Source organism: Ovis aries, chromosome 5 (assembly GCF_016772045.2).
Source record: "Ovis aries strain OAR_USU_Benz2616 breed Rambouillet chromosome 5, ARS-UI_Ramb_v3.0, whole genome shotgun sequence".
Lineage (NCBI taxonomy): Eukaryota > Metazoa > Chordata > Mammalia > Artiodactyla > Bovidae > Ovis > Ovis aries.
The window spans coordinates 93,986,685-94,005,117 of NC_056058.1; the positions used below are offsets into that span (position 1 = coordinate 93,986,685).

General features: G+C 43.9%; 1 protein-coding gene across 1 annotated transcript in view; it reads left to right on the forward strand.

Moving 5' to 3' along the window:
• Window positions 1–3,220: 3,220 nt before the first annotated feature.
• The window catches only part of LNPEP (leucyl and cystinyl aminopeptidase), a 105,409-nt gene continuing 90,196 nt past the window's right edge, over window positions 3,221–18,433 (forward strand). Inside the window, exon 1 of the mRNA XM_012178991.5 lies at window positions 3,221–3,327. Coding sequence (XP_012034381.3) covers window positions 3,309–3,327 — 19 coding nt within the window. The 5' untranslated portion in view covers window positions 3,221–3,308. The remainder of the gene's footprint in view (window positions 3,328–18,433) is intronic.

Consider the following 18,433-nt stretch of genomic DNA (forward strand, 5'->3'; position numbering starts at 1 on the left):
GTACGTGTGTGTGCATATGTGTGTGCATGTGTGTGTGTGCATATGTGTGTGTGCATATGTGTGTGTGTGCATGTGTGAGCATGCATGTGGGCACACCCACGCCTGGGTAGGAACAGGAGGCAAATGTTGGCAAAGGGAAGATAAAGAAGTTATTTGTCTTTATTGCCAAAGAAATCACAAAAGATATGATGATTCACCTATATTTGTTAGTGCAATGGTGAAGCATTTTTACAAGTCTCTGCAGAATTGACGTCTTTAAAACCAAATACAAGCTAATGTGTTTCACACTTAAAAGCATGACAGACTCCAGCTTACGGGTGAGGTGAGGTGAGGAGATTTAACAAGCTATGGAGTTGTAAATATCTCTAAGTGCTTTGACTGCAAAAATAACTCCAAAGGAACATGACAAGACCCTGACTCATCGGAAAAGACCCTGATGCTGGGAAAGATTGAAGGCGGGAGGAGAAGGGGGGGACAGAGGATGAGACGGTTGGGTGGCATCCCCGATCCAATGGGCATGAGTTTGAGCAAGCTCCAGAAGTTGGTGATGGACAGGGAGGCCTGGTGTGCTGCAGTCCATGGGGTTGCAAAGAGCTGGACACAACTGAGCGACTGAACTGAACTGAAAATATAGGTAAGAGTTTCCTTCTAAGCAATACAATGTGTGGGGTCCTTTTAACAAAACCCAGCACTACAAATACTATATAATATTTGAACACTTTTGTACCAGCCCTGGTGATTCACTTCCTATTATTGGTTTTAAGTAGACAGGTGTAGGGGGAAGGGGGAGGGGTTGCTGAGGAGGCAGCCTAAGGGCTCTGATTATCTTTAACACAATGTTAAGAGAAGTGGTTTCCCTTGTAGCTCAGTTGGTAAGAATCTGTCTGCAGTGCAGGAGCCCCAGGTTCGATCCCTGGGTTGGGAAGATCATCTGGAGAAGGAAATGGCAACCCACTCCAGTATCCTTGCCTGGAAAATCTTATGGACAGAGGAGCCTGGTGGACTGCAGTCCATGGGGTCCCAAAGAGTTGGGCACCACTGAGCAACTAACACTAACTAACAAACCAAGAGAAGAGGGGAGAGCTTTGAAATGTCATATGATACAGACCTTCTCTGTACTGACCACAAACACATCACTCAATACAGAAATGTTCTCTGGAAGGGTTTTCAACACTGCAAAAGACCTAGAACACTAAATACTGTGGCATCCATTCACAAATCCTAGGGTACAGCCCTTTATGAAGGTAATGACCCTGTCTTCCTGGAGCTTGCATTCTGGAAAGAGAGATTGATAATAATGAAAGAAGGAACAAAAACATTGTTTTAGACAGTGCTGTGAAGATAATAAAGCAGGGGTCAGTCTTTACTTAGCAGATCATGTTTGGACCTATTTTCCTTTGGGGGGGGTCAGGGAAGAGCTCTGCAGAGATGACATTTGAATTGAGCACTGAAAGACAAGAAGGAATAAGCAGGGAAAAGCACGAGGCAGAAGCAACAGTTCATCCACGAGGAACGCGTTACAGGAATGATTGGATGTAACTTGGCGGCTTTCAGGAACAGCCATAAGGGCCTCCGTACACAAAGCATCGTGGGCACAGGTAGGAGATGCGGTCCTAGAGTTCAGGCAAAGAGTTTCAATTTTATTCTAAGTGTCGTTGGTATCCACAGGAGGTTTTAAAGCGGAAGTGGGCGATTTAATACGATCGACACTTTAAAATGAAACACTGCAAAATACAATAATTGCACGCAGCTTTTACTTCTTCGAAACCTAATTTCTAAATTCCCACTCGGGTCAAACAGCGCCGCGGCCGTCCCCGTTCGCCCAGGCTGTTTGCGCTCTCTTCCAGCTTGTTTGCACGCGACGCCCTGCTGTTGACAGCCTCGGAAGAGAGCCTGTGACAGTTGCCAGGCGCCGGGAGGCGTCGCGGGAGCCAAGTTGCTGCTGGGGCCAGGGCTGCGCTGGGGGAAGGAGGGGAGAGGGGATGTGGGGCGGTAGCCGCGCCCTGGGAGGGCTGCGATCTCCGCGCCGTGGCGGCGATGCATCCTCTGAGCAAGGGATGAAGAAGCCGGGGGCCCAGCCGAGCTTCCCCGAGGCTCACGGCGCCCCCCGGGTTGTTTCCGTCCCAAAGGTTCGCCGGCCCTGCCCGGGGTTTGACGCCGGAAACAGTGATGGCTGGGGGGCTGCTGGAGGCTGGGGCGCTGGATGCGGGCGGGGCGGGGCAGCGACCGAGGGAGTTTCCGTTTCTCGGGCCTAGCTCCTCCCGGCCGGGCCGCAAAGGCGACACCCTGGGGGAGAGGGGGGTGGAGGGGGGAGCCTCGCCAGGTGTTGATTTCAGGCTCCGCGGGGCCAGGCCTTCTGCCCACATCCTGCGGCGCCAGTTGGCCCGGGCGGATCCAGCGCCGCGTTTTGTCATCTGCCTGCACCGGGAGGTAGAGGCGGCGCCCCCAAACCCGCTAGCCGCCCGGGGACAGGACCCCGGGTGCCTGCCCCCGGCGGTAGCCCCCCTTTCAGTCTCCAGGCCATCGATCGCTTGGGACCACTGTGCGGAGAGCGAGTAGCCTAAGGAGACGACACAGAGTGCCTGTTCCCTGGAGCCTTGCCGAAGGGAGGTGGACTCCCCCGGGGAAACTCGAAGCTTGGGCACTCAGCGGAGCGCCCTGCACCCGCAGTCTGCTACCTACTCTGCCTTCAGATCTCGGCGCCCGTGGCCACCTCCCACCCAGGTCTCTGTCCTCACCCAGCCATCCGAACCAGCGACCCCACTGGGTCTGCCTCCCATCACCCTAACTGAAGGCTCAACAGGAGGGGCGTGTGTTTCAGCCTCGTCTGTGGCCTGTTTCTCGTCCCATCTCTGGAATGTCCGCTCCGTGGGGCGATGTGTTACGCGCGTGGTGCCGGGCTCCCACCGTCTACAGCCGGGACACCTGCCAGACGCGACAGACCATCCCGTTTGCTTTAAAGGGACTGAGCGCGGTTCCGAGCGCTGGACCGGAGAGAGCGAGAGCGTGAGCCCGTCGGCCTTCCTGCCCGGGGCGGGGCTTGTTCTGGACACGCCCCTCCCAGGCCCGCCGCCTCCCAGGAGCCGCCCCGCTAGATTCCCCGGCTCTCTCTGCAGCTGTCTGCAAAACCCGGAGTGGCGGATCCCAGAGAGGGCGGAGCGGCGCCGCCCCTCGCGGCACCTCCCCGGCAGCCCTGGGCGCCGCGCCGGGCATGCTCAGTGCGCAGGGCCGCTCGGAGCTCTCGGAGGAGGAAGCTTGCGCGCTCCCGCTCTCAGGAGCCGCGGCCCGGGGCAGGGGGGCCGCAAATAATGGAGCCTTTCACCAATGGTGAGTAGGCGCGGCCGGAGGGAGGCCGGGGCTGGGAGCCGGGCTCTCCCGGGGCCCAGAGGGTCGTGGGGAGTCGTGACACGCGAGGGTGAGCTGCAGCCGCCTCCAGCGTAGCTTTCCCACGAGAGGTTTTGCGGTGAGGTCGGGGGGGGGGGCGGGCGGTGCTGGTGTAGGGGACCCTGGGGGGAGGCTGTTGGAGGCTCGGGGGAGGGGGCGAGAGGCGGCAATCGCCAGGCTCGGGGGTCGAGGGCCGGGGTTGCTGGCGTGAAGGTCAGCGCCACCGCCCGTCCCGGATGGGGACACCCGGTGTCCCGGACACCTCGCTCCTCTGCGCAGCCAGGTGGGCGAGCTGCAAAGTTTGGGCTGCGGTGCATTGGAGGAGGGGCTGCCGGGAAAGTTGGCAGAGCTTGGGTTTGCCCCGGGTGCAGAGTGGGCTTTGGGGCGGGAAGGGTTAAAGGGCGGTCAAACCCTCAACTTGGGTGGCGCTCCCGGAGCTGTCCCCCTGCCTTTCGGCGAGTTGCCGGCGTGACTTTTCCTGATAGGGCTGGGTGGGTGTGGGGGCTTGTTAGGTTAATTCAGTGGAAGGTAGAGAAAAACTTGCAGAAAAGCTGGATCACCCCGGCTGGGCGCCGGGGAGGTTCCTGCCCGCATTGCCGCTCTCCCCGTCTGTTGCGGAGGCATTCCGCAGGAGGTTCAAGCTTCCTCTCCCTGGCTCCCAATAAGATCGGTTTTTAAATTTTCAGTCGAGACTCATTAAATATCAAGGGGCCGTCACGGTGATATCACAATGTGACTTGAGGCGAGTGTCCAAAGCCGGAGCCTGCAGGAGGTTCGGCTAACAGTCATAGCCCTTTACTGACCGAAGGGAGCGAATCCGTACCACCCTCCTTAAAACCGTGGCTTTTGTTTGGACCACAAGTGCCATGTAGGGGTGAGATGCCTTTCAGTTTGCGGTGTTGAGTATATAGATTCCCTTTTGGGGACAGAAAGTAGGAAAACTGCCAGCAAGGGAGAATTCACGCTGAAATGGGAGAGTTCACTCTCCTAGTGGACATGTGTTTTCCTGCGGGTGGTTGGTTACTTAAGGTAGAGAGTTTGTCGCATTAATAGAAGGCAGAGTCTGCCTCTGTTAGGGTGGGTCACTTGCCACCCGGGAGACAGAGACATTGTCCACTATGTCCCAAACTCGAGCCAGACTTTGTTGTATGCTGTTTTCATCCCTGGGACTGCGAACTACTAATTATATTCTCCCTGTCCCTAATTCAGAATGCTTTATTCTACTGCCATCTTCCTGTCTGTACTGTTTAATTAGGTTTAATGATGACAGCTTTAATTCTGAATTTTCTCATCCAGGTTCTATTTGTAATTACTGAGGCTCTAAGAGTAGTCTGGTAAAGTTGGCAAAGAAAAATAAGGACGATTTGAGCTAAAAGGAAGGTTAGAGAACATCCAGTCCTTTGGTATACAAACTGTGTTTAATACAGATTCTTAAATCCTTTCCAGTGAGTATCCTAAGGCTCATCCTGTGTTCTAGGTACAAAGCTTGGAGCTTCCGTGTTGGTAGGATTTCAAATGTGAAGTTTCCTCTAAATTAAAACAAACAAACAAACAAAAAACTCCTTTCAACAAGGCTGAATCACGTATTTGGTTAAGATCATTGCTAGCTGATTTAGTGAACCTGTGCCTATAGAATTAAAGTACATTCTCAAGTCTTTAAATTGGAGCCTTTTCTCCCATCTTAGAATAGTTTTAGAATATGTTCCTCTGGATGTGAATATTTGCAAATTGTCATATTTGGAAGGGCAATGAAAAAATCCCAGAGAGGAGAGTAAAAAAGAAGCAGTGCTTCAACTTTCATGTAGGAAATTGGATTTCTAATCCTTTCCTGTCTTGCAGATTTTCACAGTCTGTGCTGCAGATAGTTTAGCAGTGTATCATTTTAGTTAATGTAATAATTACTCCCTGGAACCTTATCTAGCATCCTTTAGCAAGGGGAATAGAAACTAACATCTAAAGTCAACAAGAAATTAGTTGATTAGTTGCTAAGTCGTGTCCCATTCTTTTGTGACCTTGGGGAATGTAGCCTGCCAGGCTCCTCTGTCCATGGGATTTCACAGGCAAGAATACAAGAGTAGGTTGCCATTTCCTTGTCCAGGGGATCTTCCTGATTCAGGGATCAAACCCCAGTCTCCTAGATGGCAGGTGGATTCTTTATCACTGAGCCACGAGGGAAGCCTCAACAAGAAGTTAGGTCCTAGCACTTTGAGGTGCTTTTTGGGTTTAAGGAAGGCTCATTATTTCGGAACTTTTGAAGAATAGCTGTAGAATTTTCTAGTGTCTTCAAACAGGACATGGTATAGTGGAAAGTACACTTACCTCTGTACTTAATCCTTTTGAGGGCAAAGAATATGTCATCTAATTCTCTCATAGGTCTCAGTCTTCTGGTGCAGAATATTTCATTACCCATAGAATGTATCATTGGAGGGTTTATCAAGTATGGCGTGGGCTTTTGTTACACATTCATTCTCTTTTAATAAAATTGTCACCACTTACGCTTTGTCAAGTATCTCTATGTTTGGAGAGAGGTGTGACCGCTTATTGAAAAGTTTCAGTAAGTCGGGGCCATGTATCTTTCAGTTAAAATCTTGTCAGTGATTTCTCTCCCTGAAAAGAGGTAAATTTGTAAAGGAGGCACATTTAGTTTGTTTTGCTGATTTGGTTTTCAATACTCTTCTATCCCAGTGAGGCCTTTTCTGCTTTCTGTGTTTTCTGTCAAAACTTGCTGCTGGAATGGCTCACTTTTCTTGGACCCTGCTTTCTACCTGCTGATAATGGATTTATTTGAGGACTATCCTGTGTTAACCTGTCACTGCTGCAGTTCATTTAATATGCAGATCTCCAGAAAGGGCTTACAAGGAGAGACATTATTGCCAAGAATTTCCATTTGGCTCAGGAGATATTTTTGGTGTTGCCCTTGGTAGGGACTGCTGGCTATTATGCTGAAGACAGGACATCCAGTCTGGCTTTGGATATTTGGTGCCTTTTTTTTTTTTTTTTTTTAAATGGGGAGAGGAATGTGCTGGACTAGTAGTCAAGGTTGGTTTGGTAGTAGCTATTAGGTTCTGTTAGGCAGGCTGAAGTGAAACTATTCAGAAGTAGTGATTGCTGTATTACCAAAAACCAACCAAACAAAAAATAGAAACTCTGTAGATCTTTTGTACAGGGACTTCTCTGGTAGCTCAGAGGGTAAAGCGTCTGCCTGCAATGCGGGAGACCTGGGTTCGATCCCTGGGTTGGGAAGATCCCCTGGAGAAGAAAATGGCAACCCACTCCAGTACTGTTGCCTGGAAAATCCTGTGGATGGCGGAGTCTGGTAGGCCACAGTCCATGGGGTCACAAAGAGTCGGACATGACTGAACGACTTCACTTTTACTAGATTAGGGCAAGCAATTATTTGATGACTGCCTAGTTTTGTTTGTCCTCACTTGCACGCAAGATTAGGGCATTTTAGAATAACTTAAATTTATGTTGAGGAATGTAGAAGCTGAGCTCACCCTCCGGATTTGATTCAGAAGGTCTGAAGTTGGGTCTAGGAATCTACACTTCCTTTTTAGTGTACTAAAAGGATTCACCAGGAGGGAGCTTTTGAGAACTTTACCAGATAAGCAAATTCCATATGTGTGTGTGTCTATTTTCAAATGCTTTCTAGTTTGTGGTATGGCCCAACGAAAATCTCCAGAGGGTGGAAAAGCATTGATATTTTGAAGCCCCAGCACTGAAAACACAATTTAAAAAGTTTTATTTTTCCCAAAGCCCCCAAGAATCACTTTAATACTACATCCTGGTGTGTAATCTAACAAGGAGGGCTTTCCTGTCTTTATAAAACTATTTTTGTTTTTGGATTGGTTTCCAAGTGAAAGTATTTCCCAGCTTCCAAAATGGGAAGTCTGGATAATGAATTAGATGTTCATGAATTATAAGGCAGTATAAAATTGTGATTTCATCATTTTAACTTTACAGGTAGCAGTTATCCTGTTAGGTATGTGCCTGTGTGTGCTCAGTCACGTCCAGCTCTTTTAGACCTCATAGCCTGCCAGGTTTCTCTGTCCATGGGATTTCCCAGGCAGGAATACTGGAGTGGGTTGCTATTTCCTACTCCAATCCTACAGGCATGCATTTGTTTAAAAAAAAAAAAAAAAGGTTTTTTTAGCATTCGTTTAGAAAAAACATTTTTTAGCATCTATCAAAGGTCATCTATGTGAGCTTTCTGCATTGTGTTCCTATGTAGTTTTCTTTTGTTCTGAAATAACTTACCACATTGAGAAAAAAACCTTTAAAATGAAAGATAATAGTTTACATGATAGGATATAAGTTAAATTCTGCTTTTACCTTTCTGTCTTACATCTTTATTTCAGTTAAGGGAAACAGGAGTATATAGGATTCGAATATTAACATCATTTAGTAATATAAGGTTGAGGCTGTAACTAGAAACCAGTCCAGCTGTTAACTGGAAAGCAGAGGTGGAAAAGTTCTGTATGTGACAACTTCCCCAAAAAGGTGTCTTGAAACAAGATAAATACCATATTTTAGAAACTATTAGAACCAGTGATTATTATTTATCTAGAGGTGATTCTTGAGAACTCAACTTGAAAGAGACAGAATCAGAAAGATTGGTTATAAGGAAATTATCATATAGAGAATAAGAACAGTGATTTCTTTCTCAGGAATCAGGCAGATACCATTTTTGGAATGGCTATTTATAAGGAGATTTTCTGCTAGGCACAGTTAGCAGAAGCCCCATACACCTGCTATCAGTTAATGCTAACCTGATCCTAAATCAAGATGGCAGAAGAATAGGATGGGGAGACCTATTACAATTATACAGTGGAAATGACAAATAGATTCAAGGGATTAGATATGATAGACAGAGTGCCTGAAGAACTATGGACGAGGTTCATGATATTGTACAGGGGGCAGTGATCAAGATCATCCCCAAGGAAAAAAAATGCAAGAAGGCAAAATGGTTGTCTGACGAGGCCTTACCAATAGCTGAGAAAAGAAAAGTGGAAGGCAAAGGAGAAAAGGAAAGATATAACCATCTGTATGCAGAGTTCCAAAGAATAGCAAGGTGAGGTAAGGAAGTCTTTTTCAGTGATCAGTGCAAAGAAATAAAGGAAAACCATAGAATGGGAAAGACTAGAGATCACTTCAAGAAAATTAGAGATACCAAGGGAACATTTCATGCAAAGATGAGCACAATAAAGGACAGAAATGGTTTGGACCTAACAGAAGCAGAAGATATTAAGAAGAGGTGTCAAGAATTCACAGAAGAACTGTACAAAAAGATCTTAATGACCCAGATCATCACAGTGGTGTGATCACTCACCTAGAGCCAGACATCCTGGCGTGTGAAGTCAAGTGGGCCTTCATAGTTCATCACTATGAACAAAGCTAGCGGAGGTGATGGAATTCCAGTTGAGCTATTTCAGGTCCTAAAGGGTGATGCTGTGAAAGTGCTGCACTCAGTATGCCAGCAAATCTGGAAAACTCAGCAGTGGCTACAGGACTGGAAAAGGTCAGTTTTCATTCTAATCCCAAAGAAAGGCAATGCCAAAGAATGCTGCAGAATTACACTCATCTCACACGCTAGCCAAGTTATGTTTAAAATTATCCAAGCCAGGCTTCAACCGTACATGAACCGTGAACTTGAGAGGTTCAGGCTGGATTTAGAAAAGGCAGAGGAACCAGAGATCAAATTGCCAACATCCATTGGATCATCAAAAAAGTAAGAGAGTTCCAGAAAAACATCTACTTCTGCTTTATTGACTACACCAAAGCCTTTGACTGTGTGGACCACCACAAACTGTGGAAAATTCTAAAAGAGATGGGAATACCAGACCACCAGACCTGCCTCCTGAGAAATCTGTATGCAGGTCAAGAAGCAACAGTTAGAATTAGACATGGAATAGCAGACTGGTTCCAAATTGAGAAAGGAGTCATCAAGGCTGTATATTGCCAGCCTGCTTATTTAATTTGTACGCAGAGTACATCAAGTGAAATGCCGGGCTGGATGAAGCACAAGCTGGAATCAAGATTGCTGGGAGAAATATCAGTGACCTCAGATATGCAGATGACACCACCCTTATGGCAGAAAGCGAAGAACTAAAGAGACTCTTGATGAAAGGGGAAGAGGAGAGTGAAAAAGTTGGCTTAAAACTCAACATACAGAAAGCTAAGATCATGGCATCTGATCCCATTACTTCATGGCAAATAGTTGGGGAAACAAGGGAAACAACGAGAGACTTTATTTTGGGGGGCTCCAAAATCACTGCACGTGGTGACTGCAGCCATGAAATTAAAAGACACTTGCTTCTTGGAAGAAAGGCAATGACCAACCTAGATAGCGTATTCAAAAGGAGAGATGTTACTTTGCCAACAAAGGTCCATCTAGTCAAGGCTATGGTTTTTCCAGTAGTCATGTATGGATGTGAGAGTTGTACTATAAAGAAAGCTGAGTGCTGAAGAATTGATGCTTTCAAATTGTGGTGTTGGAGAAGACTCTTGAGAGTCCCTTGGACTTCAAGGAGATCAAATCAGTCTATCCTAAAGGAAATCAGTCCTGGGTGTTCATTGGAAGAACTGATGCTGAAGCTGAAACTCCAATACTTTGGCCACCTGATGGGAAGAACTGACTCATTTGAAAAGACCCCGATGCTGGGAAAGATTGGAGGTGGGAGGAGAAGGGGATGACAGAGGATGAAATGGTTGGATGGCATCACCGACTCGATGGACATGAGTTTGAATAAGCCCTGGGTGTTGGTGATGGACAGGGAACCCTGGCATGCTGCAGTCCATGGGGTCGCAAAGAATCGGACAGGACTGGGCACTGAACTGAACCTCAATAAGAGAAAAGAAGGGGAATAATCTAGTTTTGGTTTCATGCTAATATGAAAATAATAGAATATGGAAGTTAAAAAAAACAATAAAACTTGGGACAGTTTTCTAATTATTAAATAAATGAATAAAGTGAAAGTCACTCAGTCGTGTCCAACTCTTTGTGACCTCATGGACTGTAGCCCACTAGGGTCCTCTGTCCATGGAATTCTTCAGGCCAGAATACTGAAGTGGGTTGCCATTCCCTTCTCCAGGGGATCTTCTCGACCCAGGAATTGAACCCAGGTCTCTTGCATTGCAGGCAGATTCTTTACCAACTGAGCCACCAGGGAAAGTGAAAGTGAAGTCTCTCAGTCATGTCCAACTGTCTGTGACCCCATGGACTGTAGCCTATGAGACTCCTCCATCCATGGGATTTTCCAGGCAAGAGTACTGGAGTGGGTTGCCATTTCCTTCTGCAGGGGATCTTCCTGACCCAGGGATCGAACTTGGGTCTCCCGCATTGTAGGCAGACGCTTTACCATCTGTACCACCAAGGAAGTTCCGAGCCACCAGGGAAGCTCACAAAATTCACTAGTTTTAAACAATGGTTGGAATAAGATTTTAAAAGGCTTTGTTCCCTTTTTTTTCCCCATTTTGTTTTCAGGATTAGAGATGGTCTAGATAAGTGATCTAGGTAAGTGAGAGCTCTGGTCTCAAGGTGTAGGAGGAGTTACTTCCTCAGGGCAACAATTCTTAAAGAGATAATTTTTTTTTCTTCAAGCTTTCTCTGGAGTCCAAAGAATATTGTGACCACGTTGTCAAAAATCGTATTTATCTGTGTATGATTGTCTTTATAACATGTTCATGTAACATTTTTCAACAGTAAGTTTACATTTCTATTGATTAACACTCCTGTTAGGAAGCAACAGCATTCTGACACTCTCTGTGGAAACATTCGGAGATTGAAATACAGAGAAGTCTAGCCAGAATTACCCCAGAGGTTGGGATGGAACTGGATCAGGCCTGTGGTTCTTGGCACTTGAAGGGAGGACAGCGCAGCCATATTCTGTTAGTTACCTCATGTCTTGAAAACTGTAGGAGGTTGGAGCTGGAGCTAATACTCCCACACCTTTCCATAATTTTGGAGTGACCTGAGAAACAGTGTTTTTTGTTTTTTTTAATTTGAATTCCTGGATTTGTGCCCTTTAAGAGTATTCACAGAAAAGTAGGAATGAAGAATGAGGAAAATTCTGGAGCCCATGGTGGTTCAGCTCCGTTTTCATCTGGTGGTTTTTATAGAGAAGGTTGCTCATTGCCCTGGTATTTCTGTGCAATAGATATGGGTTTCTGAGTCTATAAAAGAGTAGTCAGGATTCCCCTGTAACCCGATTCACTGTTGTAATCTATTGGTGATTATTCCCGGGAGTGCCTCTAAGACTCTGAATCCAAAGATCTTAAGGGGAAATCTGGATTTAGGAGAATTAGTCATGAAGATGAGCAGTATATGGAGATTTAAGGTAAGGAGGAATTGAAAAGGCAAAATGGTCAATACCTTGCAAGTCTTTGGCTTAGGAATGAATCTCTTCTGGAGAGTAGGACACTTTTGTGTGAGGCTGAAAGGCAAGAGTCGGGCTTGGAAAGGTGAAGCAGGTGGGTCTGGTTGGACAAAAGGAATTGAGGGGAGAAGGGATGAATGAGTAAAGGCTGGCATTTGAGGGCCCTAGAAGGAGATAGAAAACATTTGCCGTGAGTTTAATCATACTGTGTATTTTTCTTTCCTAGTCAGAAAAGTCACAGTTGCTTGTAAGTTAGTGTTCACTTTCCTGAAAGTTTCAGATCTCAAGAAGAAAAAACTATAAAGAACGCTAGTGACTCATTGACCCACCGTGGGATGATCATGGTGGCAGTCACTGTTCTTTATTGACTGGTTCTGACTCACCTGTGTACTGATGTTTATGGTAGAGCAGTGAATCAATTAAAAAAAAAAATTCCGACCTTCGCATCTAAAAAAGACTAGGAGGAAATCCGTTCCAAATAAAGAAAATTGAGTCTTCCAAGGGAGTTTGAAAAAATGGTGCAGAATCGAGTTCAACTGTCAAAGACCCTCTGAAGTTCTTTTCCTTAATGAATGTCCTCCCAGGCATTTCTGCCACATAGTTCAAGAGTGTGGTCATCAAAACAGAACTCCGGCCAATTGTCTGAACTTCTGTAGATGGTGAGATTAGATGGTCAAGAGTCTTCTCCAGGCCTCTGTGCTATTTGGGGAGGCCAAAGCTGGTGATCTGGGAGGAAGGGTGTTTAAGGAGGTGTTCCGATGTTTCTATGAGGGAGAGAGCTTCATAAGCTGGGAGAACAGGAGAACGGGAAATCCAGTGAGAGAACTGGACCCCTGAGGATTGGGTGTGTTTCTTTGCTCCCTGGATCTCACAGGCAGATGATGACCAGGGCTGTGTGGTAGCCCTGTTATCTGTAGTTGTCTCTTTCCCAGACAACTGCCTCAGCTATCCTTTGGTGCCATAGAGGAACTTTCTGGTGGGGAGGAAGGCTTTGGGTCATGGTATTCCTCACAGCTGAAATTGTTATTTTATAAGATTTAAAACAGTTGTTAGAATACTCATCACCTCAACACCATTGCACCATTTCAGAGTTCTCTTTGATGGAGAAATGGAGTTTAATGGGAGTGATTAAAGAGAGCTGAGTGTGATTTGAAGACAGAAGTAGTATTACATTTGTCTAGGTTCTTCTTGTCCCATAATTGTCAAAAGGGTTAAGTAAGGCCACTGAGGCTTGGTGGGAGGAAATAGTGTATCCTGGATATATCAAGTTGATGCCCACAAGTTTGGGCTGGTTTCCCTTTATACTTTTAGCAGTAGTTTTTCTGCTTTTGAAATGCCTAGTACCTAAACCTTTTGGGCCACTGATACTGTCCTTTTAGTATGTAGATTTGATGCCTAGATTAAGAAAACAACTCAGACTGAGCATAGAGTGTTGAGTGTTTGGGGAAATAGGAAATGCATTGCCATTTAAAACAGCAACCTCACTTCGATCAGCATTCGTATAGGCTTCCCAGAGACTTAGTAACTTTTTGTTTAGCGGAAGCACACAGAAGAATAATTCAATGTAGGAAGGAAGGTCTATGTAGGAAGGAAGGTCTTCTTGGAAGGAAAGTTATGACCGACCAAGACAGCATATGGAAAAGTAGAGACATTACTTTGCAAACAAAGGTCCGTCTAGTCAAGGCTATGGTTTTTCCAGTAGTCATGTATGGATGTGAGTGTTGTACTATAAAGAAAGCTGAGTGCGAAAGAATTGATGTTTTCAAATTGTGGTGTTGGAGAAGACTCTTGAGAGTCCGTTGGACTGCAAGGAGATCCAACTGGTCCATCCTAAAGGAGATCAGTCCTGGGTGTTCATTGGAAGGACTGATGTTGAAGCTGAAACTCCAATACTTTGGCCACCTGATGCGAAGAACTGACTCATTAGAAAAGACCCTGATGCTGGGAAAGATTGGAGGTGGGAGGAGAAGGAGATGACAGAGGATGAGATGGTTGGATGGCATCACTGACTTGATGGACATGAGTTGGAGTAAACTCCAGGAGTTGGTGATGGACGGGGAGGCTTGGCGTGCTCCAGTCCATGGGGTCACAAAGAGTTGGACACGACTGAGTGACTGAGCTGAACTGACATGAACTGAAGCACATGTTCGCTAAAGAGTGGCTAGCCTTGAGCATGCTTGTTCATTACAGTTGGATGCTGTTGAGATAAAGACTTGAAGAATTCATGCAGAGAATCTTTTCTTGACAGATAATCAAGTGACAATGACTATTGGTAGAAAAAGTGTGGTTTCAGTCCCTGATTTATAGTTAATCACTATATTTTAAAATAGGTTAATGATAATCAAATTGATCCTCAGTAAGTTGTATTTTCATGGCAAAGTTTTTGCTATAGATTTGGTACTATCATTTACCTTGTGTTTTATCAGTCTGATGGGAAAATATTTCAGAGAGATATCAACAAAGTAAGTGTTAGTTCAGATCCATCTGAGATCAAGTCTAGCAGATTTACTCACCAACTGAGGTATTCTCTAACTCACAGGCAATGTTTATAAGAACATTAGAGTTCTCTTCTGTAAATCTCAATCAGTGATATGCATTCTCTGTTCAATCACTCAGAGGTGTTTCTTATGCCTAATGCCATTTTTAAAATAAGGAATTACATGCAGTTAATATTTTCTGAAACAATATTTAGGTAGTTGAAATTAAAAACAAGCTTTTTAACTTTAGATCTCATAAGGTTTGTAGCTTTGCCTGAGAGATTAATGAGCATAAATATTTAGTCATCATTGACATTTTCAATTACTTTTTATAGCTAAATCTCTCAAAGAGGTTCCCTGAGGATGGTCAAGGACTGTGGGACCTTTGTTATGAGGAAAGATGTTTAGAAATATTTTGTAAAACAAAGATTATGTTTGATTGGGGAACAAGTTTTATACAAATATAAATATTAGGATAAAATAAGGTAGCCTAGAAAAGGAAAATAAAATTGAAAATTAAACTAAAATAATAATATTTTTCTTCACAAAGATATTGGTTAACTTTTAAGTGACCAAAATGGCATATCTTTATGTGAATCTGATCATTGTCATAATAATAAATAGAAGGATAAAGGAACTAACTACTCTTCATATGCTGGACTGTTTGTGATTTTAGTCCATGGAATATGATGTTGCTCTGATAACTTGATGCTTTCTGGTGTCCTCTAAGCCAGAGCTGTTTAGCTAGATTATTTCCAATGTGGAATTGACAAACATTTTTGAGTGCTGGCTTTTCAGTAGAACTAAATGGTTATTATTATAACCTTGTAAATTATTATAAATTTTTTGTTTTCTCTTGGTTCTATGTTAATGGATAGCAACCAGAGAAAATAAATGCAGAAATATATAGTATGAAAACTTTGTAGAAGATGAATGCTTTGAGCTTAATTCTGTTTTATTGAAACCAGGTAGTGATGGGGTTCAAACCTACTTAATTACTATCTTCTCTTTTTTTGTTATTATTTTCCTGTTTTATTTCATTTTGGATTTTTTCCTGTTTACATCATGCTAACAGTTTTTCTTCATCTTATTTTTATCACCCAAGACTAAAAATATAACAAACCAAAATTAGTTTTCCATGTCTCTTTGCTGCATCCTTCTGGGGAGTCAGGAGTCGGTCAGAGAAGACTGTGAATGTTTGAGTACAGATTTTCTTGCATACTGTTTTAAACTGCCTCAATTAACAAGTATTTCTTAAATTAGTGTTCGACAGGTTCCTACTTCTCTCTTTCTAAAAAGATAACCCTCTTCAAATAAATACCTTCACCATATGCCCACTTGTTCCAAGCTTTATTCTTAAAGCTGGAGTACAACTATGAATGCAGAATGCTCTCTGCCCTTGAGGAGCTTATATTCTAGCAGAGTTAATTTTTTTTTTTTTTTAAGGTATACAGATGCACAAATCAGTACACTCTCTTCAAAAATTTTCAGACTTTGAGAAGGCCAGGTCCCATCCCACACCACTTTCCTGAGATACATTTGGTTTGTAGTTTTATTTTTTCATTTTAGAGATCTCTCCGTGAATCTGCCTCATTTTGTAAGACTACTGTGTAGTATATTGTAATAATGAAGAGCAGTCAGTCTGCCCCATTTAAATCCTGGCTCCTCACTCACTAGTTCTGTGATTCTTATCTAAGGATGTTACCAAGAGGTTTTAATATCTTTAGATGGAACACTAAAATATGTACAGTAACTGAAAACATTTTCTCATATTCACTGAAGTTTAAGATATGGGGGGTGGTTTGGCATATTCCGGGCTTCCCTCTGGCTCAGCTGGTGAAGAATCCGCCTGCAATGCGGGAGACCTGGGTTCGATCCCTTGGTAGGGAAGATCCCCTGGAGAAGGGAAAGGCTACCCACTCCAGTATTCTGGCCTGGAGAATTCCATGGACTACACAGTCCATGGGGTCACAGAGTCGGACAAGACTGAGCGACTTTCACTTTCACTTGGCATATTCCAGCCATAGTGAGATTCTGAAAATTGGGGAACATGTATTTCTTACGTCTTGTTTTAGTAACATTAAAGGCTTGAGGCTACTATAGGAGAGGATTCTTTCCAATTCATATTTATTAATAATTATTACGCATTTGTGGCACTTTCGGGGGAGTGTTGTCTAAGAGTAGAAGGCCTGTTCATTTCTACATCCTGTTTAATTCTGGCTTAGCTGTGTTTTTCCGGTTCCTGCAGGCAAGTGTTATACATAACACCTCATTATTCGTACAAGTAGAACTTGTTTCATTCATTCAGTCGTAGGTGTTTTGTACATATATATATATTAATCTAATTAGGTGGGGGTTGAAATAGTGAGGAATTAAAGACCAAAAGAGGTAGTGTTAGCATGAGAGTATAGGCTAAGGGAACTTCATTTACTGACAATGAGGCCTGTATATATCATAGACGTCAGGAATGCAAACAAAGATGTCTATAGTTTAATAGGTATTTAGGTTCATACCTATGTTGTTATGTATCCTCACAGGAAGCGTACTAAGAAGCTGGTTTTACTAGTGAATTTGTGTTTCTGCTAGTGACTGTGACACTTATTTTACTGTTATTTTTTACTAACTAAATGTAACTTGGCAGCAGCTTTTGGCTCTGAGAATCTATTTTGAATTATGGCAGTTACCTCCTTACTTCATCCCTGCCAGGAGTCTCTAGATCTGGTTTTTATTTGTTTTTTTTTTTCTCGTTAAAAACAATATTTTGAACTTCTGAAACATAGAAGGTAGTGATTTTCACCAAACAGCAAGGTGAAGGATGTAAGAAATAATACGTAGAGTGTTAGGTGGCTGCGTGAGTGGGCTGCATGGGAACAGAGTGGAGGAATTCCTCACTGTGGGCTGTAAGTGCCCCTGGGATGCCTCAGGGCTAAGAAGATAGTGTTTTCCCACAGGAGTAAGTTACCGGAGTCCACGTTTATCCCCAGGGATGCTCAAAGAAGCCTAAGGTATGTTATGATAGCAGAAGTACCACTTGTTTAGTATTCGTTTTCTCAATGGTTCAAACCACATTTCAAATTCTGTGTAAAGAACATGCATGCTTGTTCAGCCAGGAGCCATCAGTTTCATTTAATAGATAAAAACACAGTTTTCTTGTATTTGGTTCCTACTAGAGTTTGCACCTAATGTGGTGTTTCATATGTATTGGTTCAGTAAATGTTAATCTGAAACTAATATTACATCAGACAACCTCTAAAACATTTAGATAAGAACTTTGCTTTGTGCTCTTTTTTTTCTTTTTAAAAAATTATTTTAATTGGAGGATAATTACAATACTTTTGATGGTTTTGCCATATATCAGCATGAATTGGCCACAGGTATACATGTGTCCCCCCATCCTGAACCCCCCTCCCGCCTCCCACCCCACTCTATCCCTCTGGGTTGTCCCTGTGTTCTTTTAATTTAGAGGGTTTTTAAATTTTTTTTTCAATTAACGTTGAATTTCAGTGCCTCTTCTATTTCTATAAATATCTCTATAACAGTAATTTCAAGTCACTTTTTTTTGAATATTCTTATCAATGTTCATTCAGCTTCCCTTTCCACTGAAATGTATTTTGAGCACTTGCTTTTTTTTTTCAGCACTTACTGTGAATGTGCTTTGTACAGGGAAGATGGTGCCAAATGAGACATGGTCTCTGTGTTTGAGGAAAGACGATGCTGAGAGGGAGGGAGTCTCTTACTCTGAAGCATTTTTAAAATCAAAATGTAAGACTGATCCAACATTTTCCTCCCGCATCCTTTTCATCTGCTGGGCCTTTCTCACAGCTGGAGAGCTGCTGCGGATTCGAGACCACAGTGGTTCAGTTAAATCAGTTTCTTTTCCTGCAGGGCTGTAGGGCCTGCTGACCAAACTGCCCCTGGGGTATTTTGCCCTTCATTAGAGAGCCACTGAAACAATTCCCAAGCCAGTTAGATTTGACTTAAAAAAAAAAAAAGGAATTTCCTGGAATTGGTAAGAGGCATGAACGGGTCTTGCATAAGCCTTCCTGTGACCCTCATGGAAAGAGTAAAGGAGGTGAAACCATGTCATAGCTGTCAATCTTAGAGCCATTGAGAGGTGGGACCCTCTTAACATAATAGCTAATGGTATGAGTTAGTTACGGTATGAACTGAGATATGAAAGCGTGAATTTTAGACCTG